The sequence below is a fragment of the Pinus tabuliformis genome, chromosome 1_2 (genome assembly GCF_031772625.1).
Source record: "Pinus tabuliformis cultivar Carrire ecotype Pingquan chromosome 1_2, CPIR1, whole genome shotgun sequence".
Taxonomy (NCBI): Eukaryota; Viridiplantae; Streptophyta; class Pinopsida; order Pinales; family Pinaceae; genus Pinus; species Pinus tabuliformis.
In genome coordinates this window covers 1,165,090,143-1,165,115,550 of record NC_142298.1, presented here as the reverse complement: position 1 = coordinate 1,165,115,550, position 25,408 = coordinate 1,165,090,143, and the positions used below count along the sequence as shown (strand labels likewise).

Sequence of the window (25,408 nt, the reverse complement as noted above, 5' to 3'; positions counted from 1 at the left end):
TTTCGAGAGAAAACCTAGTTGGAAGATGAGGATGCTTTGCTCTCTCTTTCTCAAAATGGAAATGGATGAAAGTAAAAAGAAGGGTGACTTGTGGCCCATGGACGACTACAATGCAAAATTCATCTCTATTTTCTTCTCTTTATCCACTCTTTGCTATTTTGCTCTATGGAACACAATGCACTCAAATAGAATGGAACCCCTTTTCCTCCTATTGGCTTAGCTATAACACAACCTGATAGCTTACTAGTGGTTAAGTTTCACTCTTTCAACTCTTAACTAAAATTACAATATAAAATCTTCTAGATTCTCCTTCATCATGATCGTGTGGCTAGCCCCTTTTCCATGAATAATGGGGGTTGATGTGGCATCATCTCGAATTGTGGTGGTCAAAACAAAAAGTTCAAATTTCAGGTGGCATGATTTTTCATGCGAACTTCAATTGAGGTGACTCTTGCACCATTGGAAAAGTATTTGTGTCTAGAATAGCGTTAGGGGTTGCTTGCACAATTCACCAAGTTGGGACTTGCTATAAAAATGGTCTCAAGCATTGATTCCTCCAATTTTTCCACTTTGAAAGGATCAAGATGAGTGGAAAATATTGTATGATCCAATCCAGATCAATTTGAATATGAATTGTTTCTTTTTCCTATATATAGGAGTAAGTTACTATGGAACAACCCAAAGTGACATGTTAGTATACAACAAATCAATAGGTACATGTCTAAACTTACACTTCATGACTTCTATGTATGCATCAAGAATAACCAAAAATATTTTTTTTCGTAAAAGAGAAATGGAATGTGCATTAATCGATGATTCATAATTTAAGTTAAATGGGTTACTTTTTCTTTTATTTTTTATTTATGTAACTTGTGAATTCATATCTTCAGTGGATTGTTTAGAGCAATACCCCGAATCAAATCACAATAACTGTCATTATTCACCTCAATATCAAGATATTCAAATTTTCTCGTCCTTGCGAGCTTATATGAATTACTCATCACAATTTTCAACTTGTTCAATTTTTTCCACATAGGCTAACATGTCTCTGGAGAATAAAACCTGGGTGGAGGGGGAATTAAACCTGCTAGCTACTACTTGAGCTATTGTCCTTTGACAAATGGGTTAATTTTTTTTTCTTATAGTAATACAAAATATCAATCATCTCATAGGTGAATATGTCCAATTTAATTGATATTATTATGGCATTTGACAATATATGAGTCTACAAAATTTCATTATTCCTTGATGTATGTACCATTGGCAAACTAATGTACTACTATGGGGTATAATAACAACCCTTAATACTAGGTACATGACATCATGATTCAAAGGCTACATAACTAGTTTTTGATGAATAGAAAACAACACAACATAGATTAACATTATAGACAAACTTATGTGATTTGGAGAACCAATAATTTGTCTACAAATCCTAATTTCATGGAAGCATATACATATTTGAATTTAATTTACTTTGATTTTTATATTGATATCTATTAGTGCTAAACAATGGCCAATGGATTTGAAAAAACACATGAATGCATTATGCAACGTGAGTATGGTTGCTATGTCTCCAACAAAGCTGAGTAAAACATTATAAGCAAAGAAACCTCAAGAAAGATAATGGAGACATCAAAATAAATAAATAAAATCAAAGTAAAATTTGACAACATTTAGAAGCAAAGTTAAGTAAAACATTATAAGCTAAAAAAAACCTTGAGAAAGATAATAGAGACATCAAAATAACAAACTTTCAAAGTAAAATTTAACAACATTTAGAGAATTAAATGATCTTAGAATTTGCTCAACTCAATTTGAATTAAATTTTAATTGCAGAACATTGTATTTGGTCAAAGAATTTGACTTGACGTCTATAAATCATGACTTCAAAACCTGTTGATTAGACTATATTATTAAAAAATAAACTAATTTATTTAATCTTGACCTTTTTTCATTTGAATGCAACAAACTCTTGCCCTGGTGTAAAGTCTTTTTTAATTGTATTATGGTTATGATTTTTCATTGAAAACTTGACAAAATAAAATCTTGCAATCACAAAAAAACAAGTAAACTCACCTAGTCATACTCAACTTTATCTTTCTTTCACTTGCTAAGAGCTTGACCTTTCCATGTGGACCAAAACTCCGAAATAGTCACACATAAAATCAAACCCTACAATAAATGTTATTAATGGTGATAAAAAAATATAAAATTTACATCCAAAGATATAGATTTACTATTTTGCATATCAGTTTACTATTGTTGACAAAAGAATTGCAAAAAATAAACAAACTCACCTTACCCTATTAAACTTTATCCTTGTTTTATTTCTCGAGGGGCTTAGCATGTCCACTTGAACAAAATCCCAAAAATAAGAACACGTGAAGACTAAAATCAAACCGTAAGATAAATTGTATCAATGACAATTCAAAAAAGTACATTGGGGTTTGGAATGTGGAGAAATAGAGTTCTTCAAGACCTTGGTGATCTTTGTTTCATATGCAACTTTATCGGCAAACATTACACCTTTCACCAAAATTATGACAATTACACGAATGCCCTAAGTCTTCCAATCCATGAGTTTTTACTCCATCAAATATCAAAGGACGGAGTGGTAATCCTTCTCGGATAGCAAAGTGAATGTAGGATGCATGTAAAACATGAATGGAGGAAGCATGTAAAACATGAATGTAGTATGCATATAAAACATTTTCATATTATTGATTAGTATTACAGTAGTGCAAAGGTGGTTTGCCAAATCTAAAGCCATGAATTAAAAAATGATCTTTTGTTGCGAGCATGATATGTGGTTACAACCATGGTGCTCTGTTGTTTTAAGGTAGAAAATAGGCTGTAATGTGGCCACTGTATGGTTACGGTTACAACCATGGCACTCTTGGGTTTAATGCAGAAAATGAACTCGAATCTAGTCTTTTTTTCTTTTTTCAGTTTGATTATTTATAAGGATTATAATCCCCATTCCTATGGATTAACAAGGGAAGTGGTTTGTGTCCTAGGCGAACACACCGAATTTAGATTTACCAGCTACCACCTAGATTAGGTATGAAAACATATTTCCAATATCAAAAGCTAAATCAACTATTGGATATAAAGATTGCTTCATCGAAAGAATAAACTACTTAATCAACTGCCCCTCTTTGGAACTTCTTCTCTCTCTAGTGACCAAAATTGTACGAGCTCGTGACCAAGCACCTCCACTGAATGCTCCTCCAACCAGCCTAATGAGGCAAGTTGTAGGCTATCCAACCAAAGAGTGTGTACGAACTTGAGTAGTAGTTCCAGGTCCATATGAAGCAAAAGTAGATCCAAATACAACATAAGTAAATCCAACATAAATAGACCCAACTGCGATGCTTTTACGGAAGGGATTTGAGCGTTTATGGTAATACGTAACAAAAATTGTATTAAAAGGACACCTATCTACGAAGATGTCAAATGGCACAATCACTTTGAATAATGGTTACAAAGTCGTCAAATGGCACAATCACTTTGAATAATGGTTACAGAGTCGTCAAATGTCACAATTACCTTGAACATGTGGTATAATATGGGCTGAAGAAAGTTATTAAGTGATGGGAAAGTATCGATTATCAATCCGGTAGTGTAAGTTCAACTTGTGATCTTCCTTGCAAAGAAGGAGAGTGCGTACTGAATTGTTTTCACCATTATTAGAACCTACAGATTTTTTCATACCAATATAAAAATTGTATGCTTAATAAAATGCTCACTGGTTGGCCTTCTACTATGTCTAATGACATTCACATTAGATTTGTATCCAACCATAAGGAAGCACCATGCATTGGGCATTCAACACTTTGGCCTTTATCTCACCAAACACTAAGAGAAGAATAACATAATCAAGAATATGTGCAGATTACTATTTCTACCATGCATCAAGGGCTTCGCTTGATTTTCTCAAAGAAACGAATTATATCTCATTCAAATTAAACATAGCCATTTTGATCACTAAAAATAAGCTAGTTATCGACCATGGAAAACAATCAATAGATGGTATTCATGTCAGGTTTAGAGGTGCAAGCATATTAATTTAAATGTGAAGCTGTGATAGATTGACGAACCCAGGTTTGTCATGATTTTTTTTTCACAAGAACGGTTATGGATTGTATTAGTTGAATGGCCTGAATGCCAGAATTCTGATTACAATGGGAGTGGGCCAGATCCAAATAGAATCGACCTCCTGAAGTACTGTGGGGCTTGTTTTCCACTTCCAGCTCTTTTTGGGTTCAACAATGGAGCTGATTTATGTGATTTGCCCAAGCTTGAATATACAAACAAACTGATTTAGAATCAAACAATAATACATATCAGCTGAAATGATTATGGAATTGGATCCCATGTTTCATCCCCATCTCTTATCAATGTCCCGGCAGAGAGAAGAGCAACTTTATTAGCTTCAATGTCTGCTTCTTTGTTGTTGTCTCTCAGTACATGAAAGTATTTCAGGTTTTGGAACAGCTTCCCCAAGCTTCTGATTCTATGTATCAACCTTGCTAATCTTAAGTCCCGGGGGGTAGTATTGGTCACCATGAGTTCTATAATCACTTGGGAGCCTCCAAGAATGATTGTCTCCTTAATTTCCAGTTTCAAGAGCAGCTTGAGACCTTGGTAGAGGGCCAATGCTTCAGCTTGAATGCTGGAGTTGATCCCCAGACCCCAGGCAAAGCTGTGGATCGATATGCCTTCAGTGTTTTTAACAGTTCCTCCTGCTCCAGCCTTGCCAGGATTTCCTTTTGCTGCCCCATCAAAGAAGAGAGATAACACCTTATGGTTGGAGATCCAGCCTTGAAATTCTTCCTTATTTTTACCCCTTATTTGCCATTCCTCGGGAGAGAAAATGTTTCTGTCAGCTTGACGAAATTGCAGGTTTAAGGAGGTCCCCCAAATAGTATCTAGTTGATTGAGATTCGAGTCATCTTTTTGATCTTCCAGGCATTCTTTTAACTGTACCTTTATCTTAGCCGCTACCACCTTGACATCGTGCTGGATGTTTCTGAAAATTCTGTTGTTTCGCTCTAGCCAGATCTGCCAGCAACAAATTTTGAGGAGAGAAGACCAAGCCACTTTAATCACTTTGTTTTTTTTTTTTTTTGGGGGGGGGGGGGGGACCGGGATATCTGTTCTACCAGTTAGCGAAGAGATCAGTTATGGAGACAAGAAGATCGAAGTTGGGGTTCCAATGGTCCATCAACTCTCTCCAGACTTGCACAACAAAGTTGCATTTTAAACAAGATGCGTGGCACATTCCGCCTTCTCTCTGCACAGGGAGCACCTAGACGGGCCATAGAATCCACGCCTCTGCAGGTTGTCGTCAGTGAGAATTTTTCTGTGGCATAGGAGCCAACTGAACATGTCGATTTTGGGCAGCGAGGGGATGCCCCAAACTGCCTTCCACGGAGCCGGATCAGGAGGGACGTTTGGTATTGAGGCGAGATTCGTGTAGCCATGGGCAACAGTGAAACCCGCAGTTAAAGAACCCCAGCCACGCCTGTCTTTTCTGCGGATGTGCGAGGGGGCAGCTCCATTTAGCATAGCGCGGAGGTAGATGGAGTCCTGAAGGAGATCCGAAGGTAGATCAAAGAAGCTCCAGCCAGCCCAATGCGTCCCTTCCCACGTGGAAATATCCCACAGCGTGGATTTACCTGAATCTGTTAGCCAATCTCTCAGCGCCTTCACGGAGGGGCAGTCACCAATCGGATCGCGATCCATGATGCGATCTGTCCAAATATTAATTTTTTTCCCATTTCCAGGGATCCAGTAGGCCTTGGAGTGGATTAGAGGGGCAGCTTTGGAGCAGAGTCTAGCAAATGAAGAGGTGCCTTGGGGGAGAGGCCCATCCAGACATCTTGTCCTCTCGCCTTTGAAGTATTTCCTCCAAAGCGCTAGCTGGGCCCAGCCAGGCTTGGGCGCGATGATTTTCCAGAGAAGCTTGGCTCCCATGGCAATGTTCTGCAGGGGTAGTTTCTTGAAATTTAGACCTCCCTCCATTTGAGGCTTGAGGATTGTCTCCCAATTGACAAGAGGGATTTTCCTCTCATTTTGTTTGCCCACCTTCCAAAAGAAATTTCGAATGTGCTAGTCCATTTTCTGAAGAATGCCGACTGGAGCTAGGAGCACTAAGAACTGAAATAAGGGGAGACTATAGAGGACGGCTTTGATAAGAACTGACTTGCCTGCAAGATTTAGCCAGTTAAATCCCCATGCCTGGAGTTTGATCTTGAATTTTTCTATTTGAGGAAGCTAATCCCTGCTATAGGCACGCTTGAGAAAGATAGGTAGCCCAAGATACTTAAACGAGGTCCATACTGAGGAGGCAGCAAATCCTAAGCATCTGGCAATGGAATTAAGCAGAGAGGGCGTGGTATTCCAGCAGTAGATGTGGCACTTTCCCTTGTTGAGACTACTTCCAGACCTCATGCAAAACTCATCAAGAGCCTCTTTGAATCTGTTGGCAGAGTGGATCGAAGCAGCCCCAAGAAGCAGGGTATCGTCTGCAAACAGGGCATGGTTTATGTTCTGAACTCCCCTCGCAATGCAAATCCCTGGAATCTCCTGCTCTTGCATTTTTTTATTTAAGTGAAAGCTGAGAACGGAGGCTTGAATAACAAACAACAGAGGGGACAGGGGGCAGCCCTGCCTTAGTCCTCTTGAAGCTTTAAAGAAACCAGCAGCTCTGTCGTTAACTAGAGGAGCTATCCATGGCTCCGAGATGCAAGCCCGGATCCAGTTTATAAAGCTCTCTCCAAATCCAAATTTTTGCAAAACATTCAATAGAAATCTATGTCTAACACGATCAAAAGCATTTGCTAAGTCCAGTTTGATGGCCATACCTTTTTCCTTGCGCTGCTGGCTTGAGAGGATTGCCTCTTGAACTAAAATGAAGTTGTCCACCAGCTGTCTTCCATGAATGAAGCCCCCTTGATTCTCTGGAATGATTTTAGGGAGAATGTGCTTCAGCCTGTTAGCAATGATTTTGGTGATCAGTTTATAGCCAATGTTACAAAGAGATATGGGACGAAATCTATTGAAGGAGTTGGCGCCCTTCTCCTTAGGGATAAGTGCAAGGAATGAGGAATTTGTGCTTCCTCCAATTTTCTGACAGGCTTGCGATTTTTGGACCATTTTATAGAGATCTTTTCCCACAATGTGCCAGCAGGAATGGAGAAACCTGGCGGAGAAACCATCAGGACCTGGGGCTTTATCTGGGTCCATGGAAAAGAGAGTGCTTTTGACCTCATCCATGGTGACTTTGGCTTCTAGTTGGTGATTCATCTCAACTGAGATTGAAGGGGGAACCTCGTCCAAAAGACAAGAGTTCTGAGTCGCATTCACCTCTTCGCTGTACAGGTTTTGGAAGTGGAGAAAGGCTGCTTGCTTGATGCCTGTAAAGTCTTTGTGGATAATAGATTCTTCTTTAATTTCAGCTATGTAGTTGAAACTTTTTCTGGCTTGAGTTTGTTTGTGGAAATATGAAGAGTTTCTATCTCCTGCTTTGAGCCAAAGGCAGCGAGATTTAATCCTCCATGTTTCCTCTTCGTCCAGGCAGGCTTTATGATATTGTTGTTGGAGTTGGACCTCTTTGTCAAGAATTTCTTTAGACATGTATGCCTCCTCCGAGAGCAGATGGTGGGCATCTAGCTGACTTTGGATCTTTTTCCTTTCAGCTGCTGGGTTAGGAAGAGTTTTGGCCCAGAACTTTAGGGCAGATTTCACTCTTCTGAGTTTTTCTTCCCATATGTAAAATGGAGATGTATTGACTGGCTGGGACCAACTTTCCTTGACTATCTGCAAAAAATTGGGTTCCTTGATCCAAAGAGGGTTGAACTTGAAGGGGATGGGGCCAAGATCAGAGTGAGCCTGGAGAATCAGCTTGATAGGATTGTGATAAGAGGTGCTACAAGGAAGGATATGCATACTAGCGTCTAAACCAAGCAAAAGGAAGGAACTTTGAACAAAGAATCTATCCAGCCTTGCTGCAATGTGCCCAGGCCCTATTCTTTTATTTGACCACGTGTACTTACCAGAAACAGGCTTGATATCTAACAGATCCCAATCTTGAAGGAGATCCTCTGCCCATTCCCTTACCAGGTCTCGCACAATGCTTCCTCCACGCTTTTCTGAAGAATGCAGCGTGAGGTTTAGGTCTCCTGCAATGATGGTGTTTTCTAGATTGCCCAGATCTGCTTGGTTTCTTATTGAATCCCAGCAGGTCTTTTTTTCTCCAGCATTGACCGGCACATAAACATTGAAGAGGCAAAAGGTTTCTTTAGTAACTAAATGCTGCATCTTTAGCATCAACCAGTGGGTATTTGAAATCTCAGTTATTAGCGAGAACGTGCTATCATTCCAAAGAGTTCCCAACCCTCCAGAGGCTCCTCGGGCTGAGACAGCTGCTGCTTTGCTCTTATTCCAGAGTTTTTTACTTGAATGAAGGAAGTCTGAATCCTCCATCTTAGTCTCCTGGAGAAGAAGTATGTTTGGGACTTCTATTCTTATTAAATTTCTTATAGCCTCTTCTTTGATTTTGCTCCCCATACCCCTACAGTTCCAGGAGATTATTTTCATTATTTACCTTTGCTTTGCTGGGCTCCCTTGGAGCCTTGGTGCTGGTTTCTTGCCATCTTCAACTTTTTTGCTAACAACCTCTCCAAAGTTGGTTGGCTGCCCTACAACTTGTACTTGTACGTTTCGTACTCCCTTTTCTCTTGATCTGTTTTGCGCCCTCTTGTAGATCTTCTTACGGAGGCTTGGGAATCGCCTATTTCTCCTTCCTCCTCCGAGTCTTCCGATTCTTGGTCCTCTTCCTCAACTTCGTCTGGGGTTCCTTTTGAGCTTTCTGCAACGCCTGAGTCCTTGGAAAGATTGGGCAGATTACCTTTCTCTGGAGTCACTGATTTTTGGACCACGACTTCATGGGTGTCCTCTGGTTGAGAGCTAAGAGGATCGAACCTGTTTTCTGGGGCAGTCTTAGGCGGGATCTGCTGAGCAGGGGCCTGATGAGGACCTTTTCCATTAGTGCCTCCCGCCTTCTGTGTCTTGAGAGAAGTTTTAGATCGTTTGACTTGGTTCCAGCCATCCTCCTTCCCTTGCACAGTTTCAATATTGGACGGGCAACTTCTGGCGAAGTGGCCATAAACATGGCATTTCCGGCATTTGAAGGGCAACTGTTCATAGTCTAGTTTCTGCATATGCGTCCAGCTTCCTACCTTGATTTTGATGGCCTCTGGAAGTCCCACCTCCAGATCTACCTCTACGCAGATCCTGGCACAATCATATTGGTCCTTGTTATTCGCTTGATCTATGAATTTCCCTAGGGCATTTCCAATGTGCATCAAAGAATCCCAATTCCAGCAATGCACTGGGAGGTTTGGAAGCCTGACCCACACTGGGACAACTTTGGGTACATCTACTGCTGGATCGAAGTCCGGAGTCCATTTATTCAGGTACAGACCCTGAGGGCCCATGAAGTAGGGGCCATTTCGAAAGATCAGATCTTTGTCGTCCTTTGAAGTGAATTCGAAGAGGAAGAATCCTCGCCCCAGAAAGTAAGAGGTCACACTTTCTTTGATCAACGACGCCCAGTTTCTGTTGACCCAGCTCTCAGTGGTTTTGGGGGATGGCCATAGTCCAGTGAACTGGCCGATAAGAGCTCGCTCGGACAAAGACAATGCAACCTGAATCGGGGTTTCCAGAGGAAGAGAGATCTCTGGAATATCATCCAGTTTCTTGACGAATTTCGCAGCTTCAACATTCTTCTTCTTTGGGAGTCCTTCCAAGAGCCGGTTAAAAGCCTCAGCTGATGAGATCGGTGGAGGGGGAGGGGAAATAGGCGCCTAGGGCGTGCCCAACACCTCCATGGACGCAAGCCCAAAGGGGAGCCTGCCAAAAACGATCAGGGAGCAGCTCAAACCTCCATGGATCAGGCCGACCGCAGGGTGGGGAGGAGCTCCGTGCGGACACGCCCGCAGTGAGCTGGGCGGTAGAGTGCGGGCTCGCGCGCTGTCTGCAGGACGCCCGAGGAGCAGATCTCAGGGGATCAGAGCCGAGGGTAGCCTGTTCTCTCAGAGCCACAGCCAGAAGCGATTAACCATCTAGTTTTAACTTGCTATTGATGTTCCAGGTTTGTCATGATTTATTAAAGTAAGGTTCGCTAATTATTTTTGGCTTGATCTGTTCTATTGCTTATCGAAAAACCACTTTAATTTATATAGTAAAATCAACTTTTATATAAAAATTGTTATCTAAATATATTATAATTTATGAAAATTGATCTATTAAAGAGTAAAATAATGTTCGAAGTTCAAGGCTTACCAATAAATCCATATGAAAAACAATCCCACGTTGCAGCAAAGTGACAAATTGACAGGGATATGGAGAATATCATCTAACCTTTAACTACCACTATTCATAAGACCCGTCGATATGCAGGAAGTCATGAAAATATTGTCGTGGTCTCCAACTAGAAAGTGTCAATTACATAAATAAAAAGTGTCATGGTCTCCAACTAGAAAGTGGCATATATTAATTTACATAAATAGTGCCAAATGTATCCTTCATCATATAGATTGTTTACCACTTGAGAGATTGTGTAGCTTGAAAGTTATGTCATGGCTTATTTTTTCTGACCTCTCACTTTTGTGTACAACACATGGCTTAGTTACGAAGCACCTTTTGCTTCAACTCGTTAATGTAATTTAATGGTGGATGTCACTGTTTTGGGTGAGATAATGGCCATGGTTCGAGCCACGGGATGGAGTCTATTGTTTTTATTGAGTTGGTATTTTGTTGTAAGTAACATCAAGGTGGCAATAATGGCAAACTTCAAACGTATTGAGTTGGTAGTTTGTTGTAAGTAACATCAAGTTGGAAATAATGCCAAACTTCAAAAGTAAGATGGGAAAGTTGGGCAACGTCCTAGATAAGCCAAGGCCACTAGATCAGAGTCCTTGTAGGTGAAAGGGAATCTGATGTGTCGGGGACTTTGCCTTGGCTATGACTTTGGATGACATGAACCTGACAGGGAGATTCTCAGTCTCCGCCTACGAGTTCCCCACCCTAAAAAAGCTTAGTTGGGGAACAATAACTTGAACCAAACGATACCCCTAGAAATAGGGAGATGGCTGAACTTACCACTGTTTTACATCAACAAGAATTATATCTAGGGTATGGCCCTGAAATTGATATCAAAGCTCAACTCCCTTAAAATTTAATTATTGAGGGGTTTTCGAAGTGCATTATATTATATATCATTTTTTGGGATTCAACTACGTTAAGTAAGTCATTCATCTATGACCATTTCCATGAGAGGTATTCATAACTGACGAATTTCTCTTGATTTTTGAATAGTCCACTTAGCACTCATTGCATCGAGTGATACTCACAGGGGTGAAGAAGTGGGATTGAAACTAGTGAAATGAATCACATAGCGTCAATCATCACTTCCAGGGCTTGCACCCGGTAACCAAGGCTTCTCGGGAGGTCAACCATCCCAGATTGCCTTTGGCTCAAGCGTGCTTAACTGTGGAGTTTTCCCCACAATCAAGCCCACTTAGCTTGCTACCCCATTTTCAAAACCTTAGCAAGTATTGTGCCTCATGAACCTTTCAAGTAGAGTTCCCTTCACTCTTTTGTATTTAAGTATTGAGGAGTTTTCATGGTGCATTATATTAGATATCATTCTTTGGGATTCAACTGGGTTAAGTAAGTCATTCATCTATGACCACTTCCATGAGAGGTAGTCATAACTGACTAACTTCCCATGATTTTTGAACAGTCCACTTAGCACTCATTGCATCGGGTGATGCTCACATGAGTGAAGAAGTGGGATTGAAACTAGTGAAATTAATCACATAACGTTTGAGAAACTTGGAACAGTTAGGCCTCGGTTTCAACTAGTTCAATTGTACCACCCTGGTCAAACTCATGCATCTGGAAAAGTTCAAGGTCCTAGATTTATCGTGGAGATTTTTCATCGACTTGGCCTCAATCCTCATCGCAGTTCTCAGGTAGAATCTAGGTTTTGTTGGGAAACCTACAGTGACTAACACTTATGGATGCATGTTTCAGAACAATTTAATTGGTTCCATATCATCAAAGCTCGTAAGACTCTACAAATTGGTCTATCTGCATCTCCACAAAATAAATTGTTCAGATACAAAGATTTGAGAACGAGTAGGATGGGGTTTCATATGTGTATCTTACCACTGGCTATGAGCTTGTGTTGCAGCAAGGCGATGCGTTGGAAATCTCTCTCAAAAGAGGTAAACATCAAAGTGTTGTCTTATTTAATAGATAAGGGAAGGGATTTTCATTTCAATAAGGTTAGAAAAAAGGAACAAAGAATAGAATTGGGATGAGTAGTGTTTCAGTTATACTAATTTGAGACCCCATTGACCCAATCTATTATCCTTAGAGGTTTGTTATTGATTAAATGGTTGTTCTACAGGTTTTCATTTTTCTTGAAAATTCATGTCTATGTTGTGATTAACAAACTATTTTCAAGAATGTGAAAGATACCCCATCTAATGTGTATACAGAACTGATATGTTATTGCTAGCAAACTTGTAGGTTATTCACAAGATAATTAACAACAATCTTTTGGGAAATGAAGAAAATGCCGATCTACCTCGAAACCTGGAAGACTAATTTAACTGATAAAAAACCTAACTCTGTCTACTCACCTTACCTACTTGTAATAAAACTAACATATAGTGTAAAAGAAAGAGTCAGTCGACCCAACTCTGTCTACTCACCTCTCCTGCTTGTAATAAACTAACATATAATGTAAAAGAAAGAGCCAGTTTAGAGTCTGAACCTGAAATAACTCCCTCAAAATAAGACGACCGGTGTTTATCCTAACTGCTACTTCCACGCCATCCCAGAGGGCTAGAGCGTTGAAAGAGCCATTGGAGAGTCAAAACCTGAAAAAACTCCCTCAAAACATGACGACTAACATTTATCATAATTGTTACTTCCACACCATCCTAGAGGGCCATAGAACATCAATAAGTGTAGCTTGTTGTGTACAAGCCTTCAACTATTACCACTTTGGATAACATCAAAACTCGGTTACAACTACTCAAAGGTAAGGAAAATTGTCAACCTACTATTTTCTTATATACTACAACCTTATACACTGCAACCTTTAATACTTCTACCTTAACCATTGGAACCAAGTAACATGCTTCTAACTCTAAATTTGTATGCTTGGGATCCACAAATGGATCAACTACTGTATTGGGCACAAAATTTGTATCTGGATAAATGGGTTCAACAATTTTTTTGAATAATTAACACACTTAGATTTAATCAAATGAATTGAAAACTAAATGTTATAAAGTCCATAATCAAGATGAATTTATGTTTCTAGTATCTAAGATTGCACTCTTCTTGACTTTGGATTTTAAGTTTCCATCCTCGCTACTAGTTTTTGGGGTTCTACTCATAGTTTTTCACTTGTAGTGTATTGCATTTATAGGTTCATATCCAATGATTACTGACCATAATTGAAAATTCTCATGTATTGCATTTATCTGTTCGATTTTTGTTGTTTACCTCTAATACTCATTGCAATCGTTGTCTATTTCAGTTGTTTTTGCAACGAGCTTCACATATATCTGACTAAAGATAAAGAGATTTCCTGATGGAATAGATATACTCTTTGGAATGGAAGGTCTCTGCAACTAAATATATATAGATTCTAGTGTAGAAGGTCCGTCTATGCAACTGAAGCAAATATTACTATTAACTCTACTTTTTTTGCAAGCCTCATGGTGAAGGCTCTTCACACCCTTCACCAAGAGGGTGAAAACAATGGCTTAGGTGACTTAGGTGGTGAGCTTTGAAGGGGGTGAAGGCGGTGAGATTTGAAGGTCGTTATACTAGCAGGTGGGTAAAGACAATGAAGTGGTGGTAGACGTTGTCAACGAGGTATCAATAGGTGTCTGACACCACTTACAGCTAAGTGTATTCCCGTGTATTTCAGACTTTGGTTTAAGAAAAAAATTTAGACTTTACCTTTAAAAAAATTGGATAAAAAAACTCTGTCCATCTTTCAAACCTTGGCTATGCCTAAAATGCCTAAAATAGCTTTGCGTTTCCGTGTATTTCAAACTTTGGTTTAAGAAAACTTTTAAGACTTTGGCTTGAAAAAAGTTTGGATAAAAAACTTTGCCCGTCTTTCGAACCTTGGCTATGCCTAAAATTCCTAAAATAGTATGCCTAAAATAACATCGGGTTACATGATGTTTGCAATAAGAGGTCAAATGTTAAACTTTGGTTAAAATTTAGGTGAACAAAAATTGCCAATTGAAACTTTGGTTAATGAGGAAAAATTAAGTAAAAATATTAGGTCAAACCATGGACTAATAGTTGGTCAATGATCGAACGATTGCTATAGTCACTTCCAAAAGTAAAGACTAATAAGAACATCAAAGTTGAAACAACACCCATGATCTTGCTTTAAACACAAAAAGTCTGTTAAACAAACCAAAAAAGTGGAGGGCTTAAAAAAACCTTGCTTTCTTTGCAGATTTCCATTTCTAGAGTGAAAACTATTGCAATTTGGAAGTACTTTTGTGCTTTGGTTGTTTGATAACTACAATCAATCACCAATATCTAACATACTATACAAAATATGGCATTTGCATTATCTTTTATTTTATTCTTAAAATCATATAATATGTTAAAAAAAAATCTAACGAATCAAAGATATCACAATCTATTTAAATGAAATTAACGTTAAGTTTGGATTTTATTTATTTATTTAATTTTTAAATATGAAAATTAATAGTAAAACCCCCCGAAAAAAACCTATATATATCATTAAGGACTACTAACCTTAAATCATAGATTTTACACCACTCACTATATAACCATAAGAGTTCAAAATTAAAAATTAAAAAATAAAATTATCCTAAATTATAAGATAACATAAAACAATATTTTCAATTTTTTTTTTATGCCATATATTTTAAAAACCATCCTATATCCATCTTAATTCCAGATCTATTAAGCACCGAGAGGGATCAAATCTCTTTTGAGTGCAAAACTTACAGGAAATGTTTGCAACTCTAGAGATTTTATCCCTCTTGGGGCTTGATAGTTCGAGAGTTGAGATGGCTCTAGGTTGGTTTAGTTATTAATAATTAATAATTATAATTATAATTTTATTTTATTATTATCATTAGCCCAAAGCTTCCTATTTCAACTTAAGGTGGACGAGGATTTGTTGATTTTTTTTAATTTTTTAATTGACGACCTAGATTGATTCTCAAAGGAATATGCTCAACATTTCAAAGCATACCTAATTTTAGAAAAAATGGCTTATATGTTGGTTGTAAATTATAGAAACTCTTCAACAACTTTTTTTAATCAATTCTTAAGGGTAAGTAAAATTGAGTCTTGGATAGACGGTGATCAAGTGTTGTGTTAAGGCATTCCTTGATGTGAAATCATTGGTTCAATTCTTTACCCCGATCGAGGTGATATATTGGACATGATGAAAATGCAATCCTGCCAGGCTTACAAAAAATGGTTAAGTAAAATTAAAGTTAAAACTAATATTTTTTTTGCAATATTTTTTTGTTATATATTTATCAATGGTAGATACAAATGAAATTGTGCAGAGGATTTTTATATCTTGTCCAACGTTTCAGGTGGACACTCCACCCATTGTGAGGACCTGAGAATTGTATGATCATAGATGAGCATTGTCAATTCTTTTATAGAGGATTTTTATATCTTGTCCAACATTTCAGGTGGACACTCCACCCATTGTGAGGATCTTAGAATGTTGTCAATTCTTTTATAGAGGATTTTTATATCTTGTCCAACATTTTAGGTGGACACTCCACCCATTGTGAGGACCTTAGAATTGTATGATCACAGATGAGTGTTGTCAATTCTTTTATAGACGATAGTTAAAAAAACTAATCCCAAACGTCTATCTATAAAAGAATTCACAATGCTCCTCTGTAATCATACAATTCTAAGGTCAATTCTCAAGTCCGTGACGATGGGTGGAGTGTCCACCCAAAATTTGGACATGATATAAAAATCATTCACACATTTTCATCTCGTAAAAAAAATCTCTCAATATGAATAAGTGTAAATATATAAATTCTCTCACAACATGACATTACAACATCTCTTCCATACTAGGTTGGAGAGTGTCTCTTGGCACAAAAATGTAATAAAAAAATCAAACAAATATTTATAATATATTTTAATTGTGAAATGAGATATGATTTTTTAGCGTGTGATATTGCTGAGCTATGATATTGTAACAAAGTCTATTTACAAGTTAATAATATCCAAGGTAAAGTAGAGGTGAATATCCATGGTTAAAAATCTTGTTATATTGTGAGTATTAAATTTTTATGTGCTTATTATTTTAATTTATATGGTAAAATGGATATTTATTTATAACTACTTATATATTTTAATGTGATAGAGGGTTTAGATATATCTCAAAAGTAATTAATATTTTTGCTTATAATTTTTTTTAATAAAATAAAAATCAAATAAAATATTTTGATTGTGAAACGAGAAATGGCTTTTGGGCATGTGGTATTGATGATCCATGGTATTAACCCATGGTATTGTAACAAAGCCTATTTACAAGTTAATAGTATCTATGATAAAGTAGGCATGAATATCCATGGTTAAAAATATAGTTATATTGCAAGTTTATTGTAAGTATTAAAGTTCCTATGTGCTTAAATAAGATATGGTTAGGGTTCTAGAATCATTATTTGAATATATAGGGTAAAATAGATCTTAACTTATATATATATATATGTATATATATATATATATATATATATATGTATATATATATATATATATATGTATATATATATATATATAGATATGTCTATATATATATATATATATATATATATATACATATATATATATATATATATATATATATATATATATGTATATATATATATATATATATATATATAGACATATCTATATATATATATATATATATATATATATATATATATACATATATATATATATATATATATATATATATATATATACATATATATATATATATATATATATATGTCATGATGACCTAGACAAGTAACTTAAGACTCTTCATGATTACTACTCCAAGGTGGATATGACAATTAATACCGAGAAGACTAAAGTGATGACCATTAAATCCAAAAAGTTCAACCATGGTAATTTTGTCCATGATAACGATTACTTAGAGCAGATTTCTTCTTATAAATATTTAGGTGTTGACATTCATCATCAACTCAACTGGAACTATAGCATTGGGAAAAGGATTATTGGAGGTTGGAAATATTTTAATGAGCTTAAAAACAATTGTAAGTCACGTGATCTTTGTATCTGGAGTAAAAGAAGGTTCCTTTTTGAGACTCTCGTCACCTCTGTTATTTTATATGGATGTGAAGTTTGAGGTTGCAGTATATCCAGAGAGTCATGGAGAAAGATTGAGATGATACAAAACCAATTTATAATCTACAACCTCAAGTTCAAGGATTCCAAGAGGCTGCCCAAAATTGCTTCTAACTTTAGTCAAGACCCCCACCTTTGCCTCATGTGTGGGTGGCATAAGGATGCCCAATCTTAGCTCAACCATTGGGGGATAAAGGAGAAGATTATCCTGGGAAACAAGGATAGTGTCAAAAATATTATTACCTCCATTTAAGGATAAATTATGGAATGATAAGGAGCTGGAGGGAAAGAGGAAGCTAAGATATTATAAGGAGGTGATCAACCCCATCCTTGTTAACCATAATTCTCTCTGTTTTAACTTGCACTAAGAGAAAAGTGAACATCGTTAGGATAAGAAATAATTCTCATGAGATTTGAAGTGAAACCGGACGGTGGAATACTACTTAAACTCCCTAGGACAAAAGAATCTGTCACCTTTGCGATAATAAGATGGCGGAAGATGAAAAAAACTTCCTCTTAGATTTCTCGTCCCTTACTCACATCTGCTCTCATTTCCCTAACATTTTCCACACCTTCAATCTTCTTGACATGTTAAGTCAACCCAACTAAAATGACATTGGAGCGCTTCTTTCCCTTATTTCCCTGCTTTTTGATAATAGAAATAAGACCTTGAAGAATCACAATTATTTTTTTATTTTCTTAAGGTTCAATAGACCGCATTGGTCTTAGTGGACGTTAATTCTCTCTCTCTCTCTCTCTCTCTCTCTCTCTCTTAGAGGAACCTAACACGTAACTACTAGTAAACCTCACAACTTGTTCTCCTCTTCGTAAATCAGGTCATAATTGAGGGGATTTGAACCTTGGATCTCTCAGTAAACAAAATTACAATACAACAAATTTAATTTTATTATTTTTATTACTTTTAACTTCTAACAGAAACTACAACATCTCTTTTATACTAGGTTTTATATTACTTTTAACCTTTTATCATTATTTAATTGAGTCGACATGTAAATATTTATAAATCCTCTACGTCTCATAAAGTGAACATATTAATATAAATTCAATATAATGAAGCGCCATGTAAAATGTTTATTGTCTTACATTACACCTACAAATCTCCCCTATACTGTTCCTGCAATGGAAAAAAAAAACAATTACAATTTAAAAAAACGATTCATACAATTATTTATCGCAATTGTTTAATCTCATAACAAACTTTCTTATAGTTGTTAAAATATAGCTATATAAAATGATAGTTCAAATGAAAAAAAAATCAATAATTATTAAAAAAAAATGATTCATACGCTTCTATATCAAAATTGTCTAATCTCATGATAAACTTTCTTATATTTGTCAAAATATAACTCTATAAAAAGATAGTTCTTATAGATGTGGATTTTTTTATTATTTATTTTTATAATTTGAATTGATTTAGTACTAAGAAAACCCCTGAAGGCATTGTTCCAGAACAAGCCTTCGATTATGGTAGAAATTTGCTCATGCTCAACATTTATGCTAAATTCTTACCAAACTTATAAGTAAAAAGAGGGCCCATCTTCTACAAGATTAACTTGCTTATTCTTTTTCGTGTGGATAAACTAATAAACAGTAGGTACATCTTAGTCCTCGTTTTATAAAATTATTATGCATTACATAACCTACCCCAAAGGAAAGCATTATGCTCAATGCCATATTAATAAATGTTGAATTTTTTTTCTTGCAAATCAATGGGAATAGCACAATTTGTCCAGGAACAAACAGGGGTTTGAAGTTTTTTTTTTTATTTTTATTTTTGGGAGAAGGTGACCATGAATGTAGTGAATATGCCCCTGAGTTACATGTACCTATGAAACCTTGTGGATGATGAAACCAATTAGGAGGATTAAAGGAAGAAGGAAGCGTAGTTTGATGTGCATCCAAACCTTGTAAGTTTAACATATCCATAGTTGGAATCTTAATATTGGTAAAAAAACTTGATCTAAATTCAGGCAAGGAGCATTAACAAATTACTCTTGATTATTGATTCCATGCTCTCCCAATGCCAATGATAGCTCATCAAGTCCCCACAACATTTTGCAATCCATAAGTGGTTATGATTGGGGAAATTTCAAACAATTTTAGGGAAATTAATGGGTGTATTGCATGACTTGGTTGTAGGCTATGTTTTAGGGCCATTACAACAATCTATGCAACATGAAATCCAAGAGATTAAATTCTTCTATTGTTGATGAATTATCATTTTTTATATTTTCTTTCCTTTTTATTTGACAAATAAAATCCAAATCCCTCAAAAATGTGTTCCATCAGAGAGAACGTCTAAAAATATTTGAATCTTTTCTTCTAGATCCATCACATTGAGAATTTTTTGTGTTGATGTTTCAAACCATCAAGTGCAGTTTATCTTTAGGGCAAAATATTTTAGCAATTTAGCAATTTATTATCATTTTTAATTAATTTTTTGTAAACTAGCATAGATCCATCTTAAATATGGATCTAACATGAGCCGAGAGGGATCCAATTTCTTCACGTGCAATCTTTTTTATGAACCGACATTATTTAAATATTTTGTATAATTATTTATTTGTTTTTTGTTTTTTTAATTTTTATTTGGGACGACATGTGCAAAATTTCAACTTTGATGATGGACGGACATAGTTACACATCATACTGGGCTATAGAATGAGCCTCTCGACTCAATAAGCTTCTTTATATTAAATTGATACTAGATTACATAATATAAAAACCATTTTGCTATGGTGTGCTAGATTGGAAAGGAGGCCAAAAATAAAAGTTAATGTATGCTTGTCCTAAATGTTCATATATTAACCAAACACATAAAAAAGGTCTATTGACCAAGACTTCATTATGCTACAATATTAATAAAGTCCAAGAGAAGGAGGAAAATAATAAGTTAACTGAAACCATCTAGAGGATGTGGAAATATTAATGGTGCTTATAATGCTTGGATTGGCGGGTAGTGCAAGGTTTGTTTTGTTGTAAAGTTCTTCTTTAATATAAGTCAACTTTTCATATTCTTCCACCTAGAAAGAAATAATATTTTTAACAATAAAAAAAATAAAATTATACTTATTTTCTATCAAATATATTTTCAATAATTCCATTTTCATTAAATATAAGCAAGCTACAATCATATATGAATGGTTAGATGGCCTCAACTTGTCCAGAGGGAAACCAAGTTTGTTGGCCACCTAATTGTGTGATAAGCCATCCAATAGCAAAAAGTGATAAGTCTTTCGACCCAAGCTATATAAGTTTGTATATCATGACCGTGTCCATACTCTATTTGCATATAAACATATAAAACATCAGGCTAAGAATTAAAATTTATCCGCATATGTACTAATCAAAATTAAAACCAACTATCATGCTATTCATCTCCCTCAGCAGAAGTAGATTTGACTGGGGTCAAGTCCTTAACATTAGAACCAACAGCACTGTCTGTGAGAAAAGATAGGGGAGGTGATCCTCGATTCGGCGGAGGCGTCCATCCCATTTTTGCAGTTGGAATTGAAGTTTCTGGAAGTCCTGCTTTTAGTTGGGGAAATCCTGTATCGTTGTTGCCAAGCTCACTGAAATCTGCTCTAAGGCCTTGCGTAGGAGGCTTTTCATGGTCCAATACAAATACAAAGGCCTTTGAACTAGGTCACTCGCCCGCAAGTATGCCCAGGATCTGTCACCATCGCTCGCTAATCCTCCATCTCAATATCTGCTGAGCTTGCCTGGCGATTCAGATCTGCTTCCCACTCCTTAATTAATCTCCTGATTTCTTCACTGGTCCCTTTGCAGTATGCATTAGCCACATCATTAATGGTGCTGGCTACCAGCTTATGACCTCTTCTTCTGCCTGAGGAACTGGGTTGTTCCTCCTGCACTGTCACCCTATGCCTCCTACCACAACCCCTAACATTTGTAGCCCTCGCCATCACTACTAGCTCATGGTGCCTGGTGAGAAAATGTATGATGCCAGATACTTGTACAGGTGGTGGCCTGAGCAGAGAAGCGCTTCGCTCCCAGGTGAACCTACCTCCCCACACACCTCCCATGGGAGAACGAAAGCATAATTGCCATATTTTAAAATGTTGAATCTTCGTCAATCTCAGCCCATGCATCCAATCGAAGTCCTCCATCCCACACAAGAATTCATTTTCCTTACCCCTAAGCCAATTTGCATAATAGCCAGAAACAAAGTTTAAGAGACCGCCATAGCCAACACTAACAACATGATAATGATTCCCAAATCTAGAGTGGTGCAGACCCTCAAGTGCGACCTCATGAAAGCTTCCACAAAGGCCATGGGTGCGAAGCAAAGCAAGCCAGACAACAACATCTTTATAATGTCGGAACCACCAATTATGCAGGGGGAAGGCTTCCCCTTAACCCCATAAAAAACAGTAAGACAAACCCTACAAGTAGAGCTGAAGGCAACCCAACCCTAGACCCCATGGTCTTTAAACCAAACTAGACAACATCATTCCCCAGGGCTGACACCAATATCCCACATCCCATATAACCCCAATCACGAGAGAAGAATTTCATAGCAAATCAACACAAAGACCATACCAGTTAGGATAACATATTACTGCCAAACTATCGATGCCAATGGCTTCCAACATCCCAATTTACTCCCACCTGTAGACAATTCGACCCCATGCAAAACACAATCCCATAACCAAACACTCAGATGCATGGAGGAGGGGGAGAAGAAAAAGTTAACATACCAGGTTACCCTCGCCCGAAGATGAATAGTCCATTGCCTTTCTTGGAGCCACAATGTATCTCTGCCCACAAAGCCCCTCATCCACACTGCAATCCCTTGGACACTGAATCGACCTACATACCTCACAGAGCTGTTGACACCAAACTCGAGCATTAACATACTAACTCTGCCACTTTCCGTGGAGGTATTAACCTCATGCATGCAAAGAGCCAACACACCCATTGCCACGAACGTGTGGGGGGTGGTGGGTGTGTACCTGAAAGTCCTTCGCATTAATTCGAATATGATGGGATTGCCATCCGGCTCGCACCTTGATCGGGGGTTCAATAATAATTTTAAAAAAATATTAAAAATGACAATTAAAATAAATTTAACAATTTAAAAATAAAAATATCCCTTTTCTAACAAATATATTTTCATTAATTTTTTTTTTTAAATTCAAAAACACCAATATTTTTTTTGTCAAAATAATGACATAAATACTTCAACTATAACATGAAAGCGTATTTTAAAGAACCCATAAATTAGCCAAGAAAATAATGGAAATCTCCGCAAGATTATGACAAAATTTGACAGAATCTTTTGAAAATCTAGGTTACAACTGTCAAATTTCAAGATTTTGGGTGCCCTAGGGTTCTATTTTTTAAATATTTTTTTACTAGATTCCGACAAAAAATTTGCCATCCGAACTAATTTGTGGCATTTATAGACAACTCCTAACTTGAAAACCTTTTGACTAATATTATGATCTAGCTACTCTAGCTAATGTTATTCAAAACCTAATCATGAAAATCTTAAATATAACTCGAAAACTTTTTGATTAATATTATGATCTAGCCACTCTAGTTAATGTTACTAAATGCCTAACTTAAATATATGTTTTTTAATATAATCAATTAGAAAAAGATTAGTCAATATATAATTAAAAAATGAGTGAAATGTTTTTTTTTAATATGATTATTATTATTTTTAAATTTTAAATTTAAATTATTTAATTTACAAAATTTTTTAAATCATTAAATTTATTTATATATTCAAAAATATATTTTAATAACAAAAATAAACTTACACTTTTACTTAAAATTATATATTAATTAAACTACACCTTATAAAAGAAAATTAACAATCCCTTATTTTCACTCGGCACACAAACCGCTATGTATAAAAAAAACATTTTGATTAATGGAATTGCATTTAGTTCCTATCGTACTGCAACAAGTTGACCCCGGAGCACTCACAGTCAGCCAAAATCATCTAATAAGGTTAACACCTCCCCCCTTTTCCTCCCAATCCCCAACACTCCCCCAAACGACAAACATCCTCCCGCCTAGCCCGATGTAAACCCTGCCCGCTTGACTCCTCTTGTCCTTCAGCCAGATCCTCTACTGGTTGACGTACTCATAAGTAACGTTGCTTCTGTCCATAAGACTGCTGCCATTGGCCCCGCTGGAAACAATACTGTTTGCAAGATCCGGTTTCACTACAATCATGACAGGCACGTTAGCAAGTTGCCCAAGATTTTCTTTGGTGCTATATGACTCAGTTCTTCACGAGGTGCCATCTCTACACACTATATAGCTTTACAGCGTACACTCCAAGCCTGTTGCGGAGCGACAGCTCCTGTATTTCTTGCGCCCCAATATCAAATTCCACGCGGGTATTCTGTTTTCTGTCAGGCCTTCTGGAATTGTTGTCGCTGAGCATTAAATGAATTAGTTTGCCTTGATGTTTTTCCATGAGCATATATTGTAATTTTTTTTCAGAAGTTCGTTCTCAATTCTTTATTTTAGCTCTGCAACATGGCTCCTCCCAGGAGAGTTCTGAAAGGGAGGAATAAAGAGAAACAGAAGGATTCAGAAGGACAGATGGAGAAATCTAGAGATGGGGAAGAGAAGGTGATGGAATCTGATTGGTGGCACAGCTTTTGGCAGAGGAATTCCTCCTCCTTTTCATCAAATTCAGGTTTGCATCTATCACATTCTGGCTATCACATTGGCCAGAAGATAATTTTAACCAAAGCTGGGTATTCAAGAATGTCAGACGACTTTGAACAATGTTGGGTATTCAAGACTAAATATTATTGCAATTGTCAGGTATTGGTTATCCAAGAAATAAGGATTTGGGTATCCATGAGCCGCGAGGTGTGGTTATTCACAAAATACTGCGATGGGAATTTTTTTCCCCTAACTCTTAGGCCATTAAATTTTGTCTGGATATTCATTTTCTTGTCAAGTTGGTTGTGTCTATGATTAAATCGGAGCACTGATTTGGTTTCAAGTTCCCCCAAAGACATGCTCAAATATGGCCGACAGAGTTAGCCGCTGCATTTGAGGCCGGGTGGAACTACTAGCGATCTTGACAGCGCATGGATGTGGCATATTTCAATGGATTGGACATTAGTGGTCCACAAATGCGGCCTATCTCGGCTAACATATACTCCCTCATTCTGGCATCTATAGACGAAGGGCCATCTATCAACACAACAAAAAACATAGGATATTCATCAGCTTGTGCTATTCAATCTTCTTGACTTCAATCCCATATCTACCAATGACATGGGTACTTTGCTGAATGCCCTGGTCTGGCATTTTGATTAAGGATCCATATCAGCATGAAGATGTTCTTGAGTTCAACTCCCTGTGATGATCCTGCTTTGTTGCAACTCCACATACGACTCTACAGGTTGTTGATCTTGGTTTGATACCCTTGCAGTGCCCGTGCGATTGCTACAACTCTGCATACAACTCCATGTATTGAATTTCTATAAGTGACGTAGGTGGCACCTTGTCAAATGCCCTGGTTTGGCATTTTAATTAAGGACCCACATCCTTAGTCTTGAGTCCGACCCCCTGCAGCATTAGATTTTTATCCTGTTGCTGTTCTCCTTCTCTATGGCATAACAGTTCCAGCAGAGGCTACTTTGATTCCATTGCAGTTAGAGTGAGGGCACAACATATCAGGATGATGGCCCAACACTAGTGTTCTTTGGAGCGGCATTGGTGTTATGTAGGGAGAGAGAGTAAGGGTGCATGCATGCCTCCAGTATGCATGTGCTAACTTCTTCCAGCACCTGTTTTGGACTATTGATCCATTTCTATTAGCTTTTCTATTTCAAAGTTTGTTTCTGAATGCATTATCTACTGTTAGAGCGGGGCGTAGAGTCCTAGCATTGCTAGGGTG

General features: G+C 37.1%; 1 protein-coding gene across 5 annotated transcripts in view; it reads left to right on the top strand.

Annotated features, from left to right (window-relative positions):
- The window catches only part of LOC149210364 (protein ANTAGONIST OF LIKE HETEROCHROMATIN PROTEIN 1-like), a 219,503-nt gene that overhangs the window by 37,748 nt on the left and 156,347 nt on the right, over positions 1-25,408 (top strand). Inside the window, exons 1-2 of one of the 5 annotated variants that reach the window (XM_089396702.1) lie at positions 23,490-23,885; positions 24,019-24,190. In XM_089396702.1, coding sequence (XP_089252828.1) covers positions 23,763-23,885; positions 24,019-24,190 — 295 coding nt within the window. In that variant the 5' untranslated portion in view covers positions 23,490-23,762. Of the gene's footprint in view, positions 1-23,489; positions 23,886-23,991; positions 24,191-25,408 lie in introns of those variants that run through there. The other 4 variants (XM_089396706.1, XM_089396703.1, XM_089396704.1 and 1 more) reach the window with 4 other exon arrangements.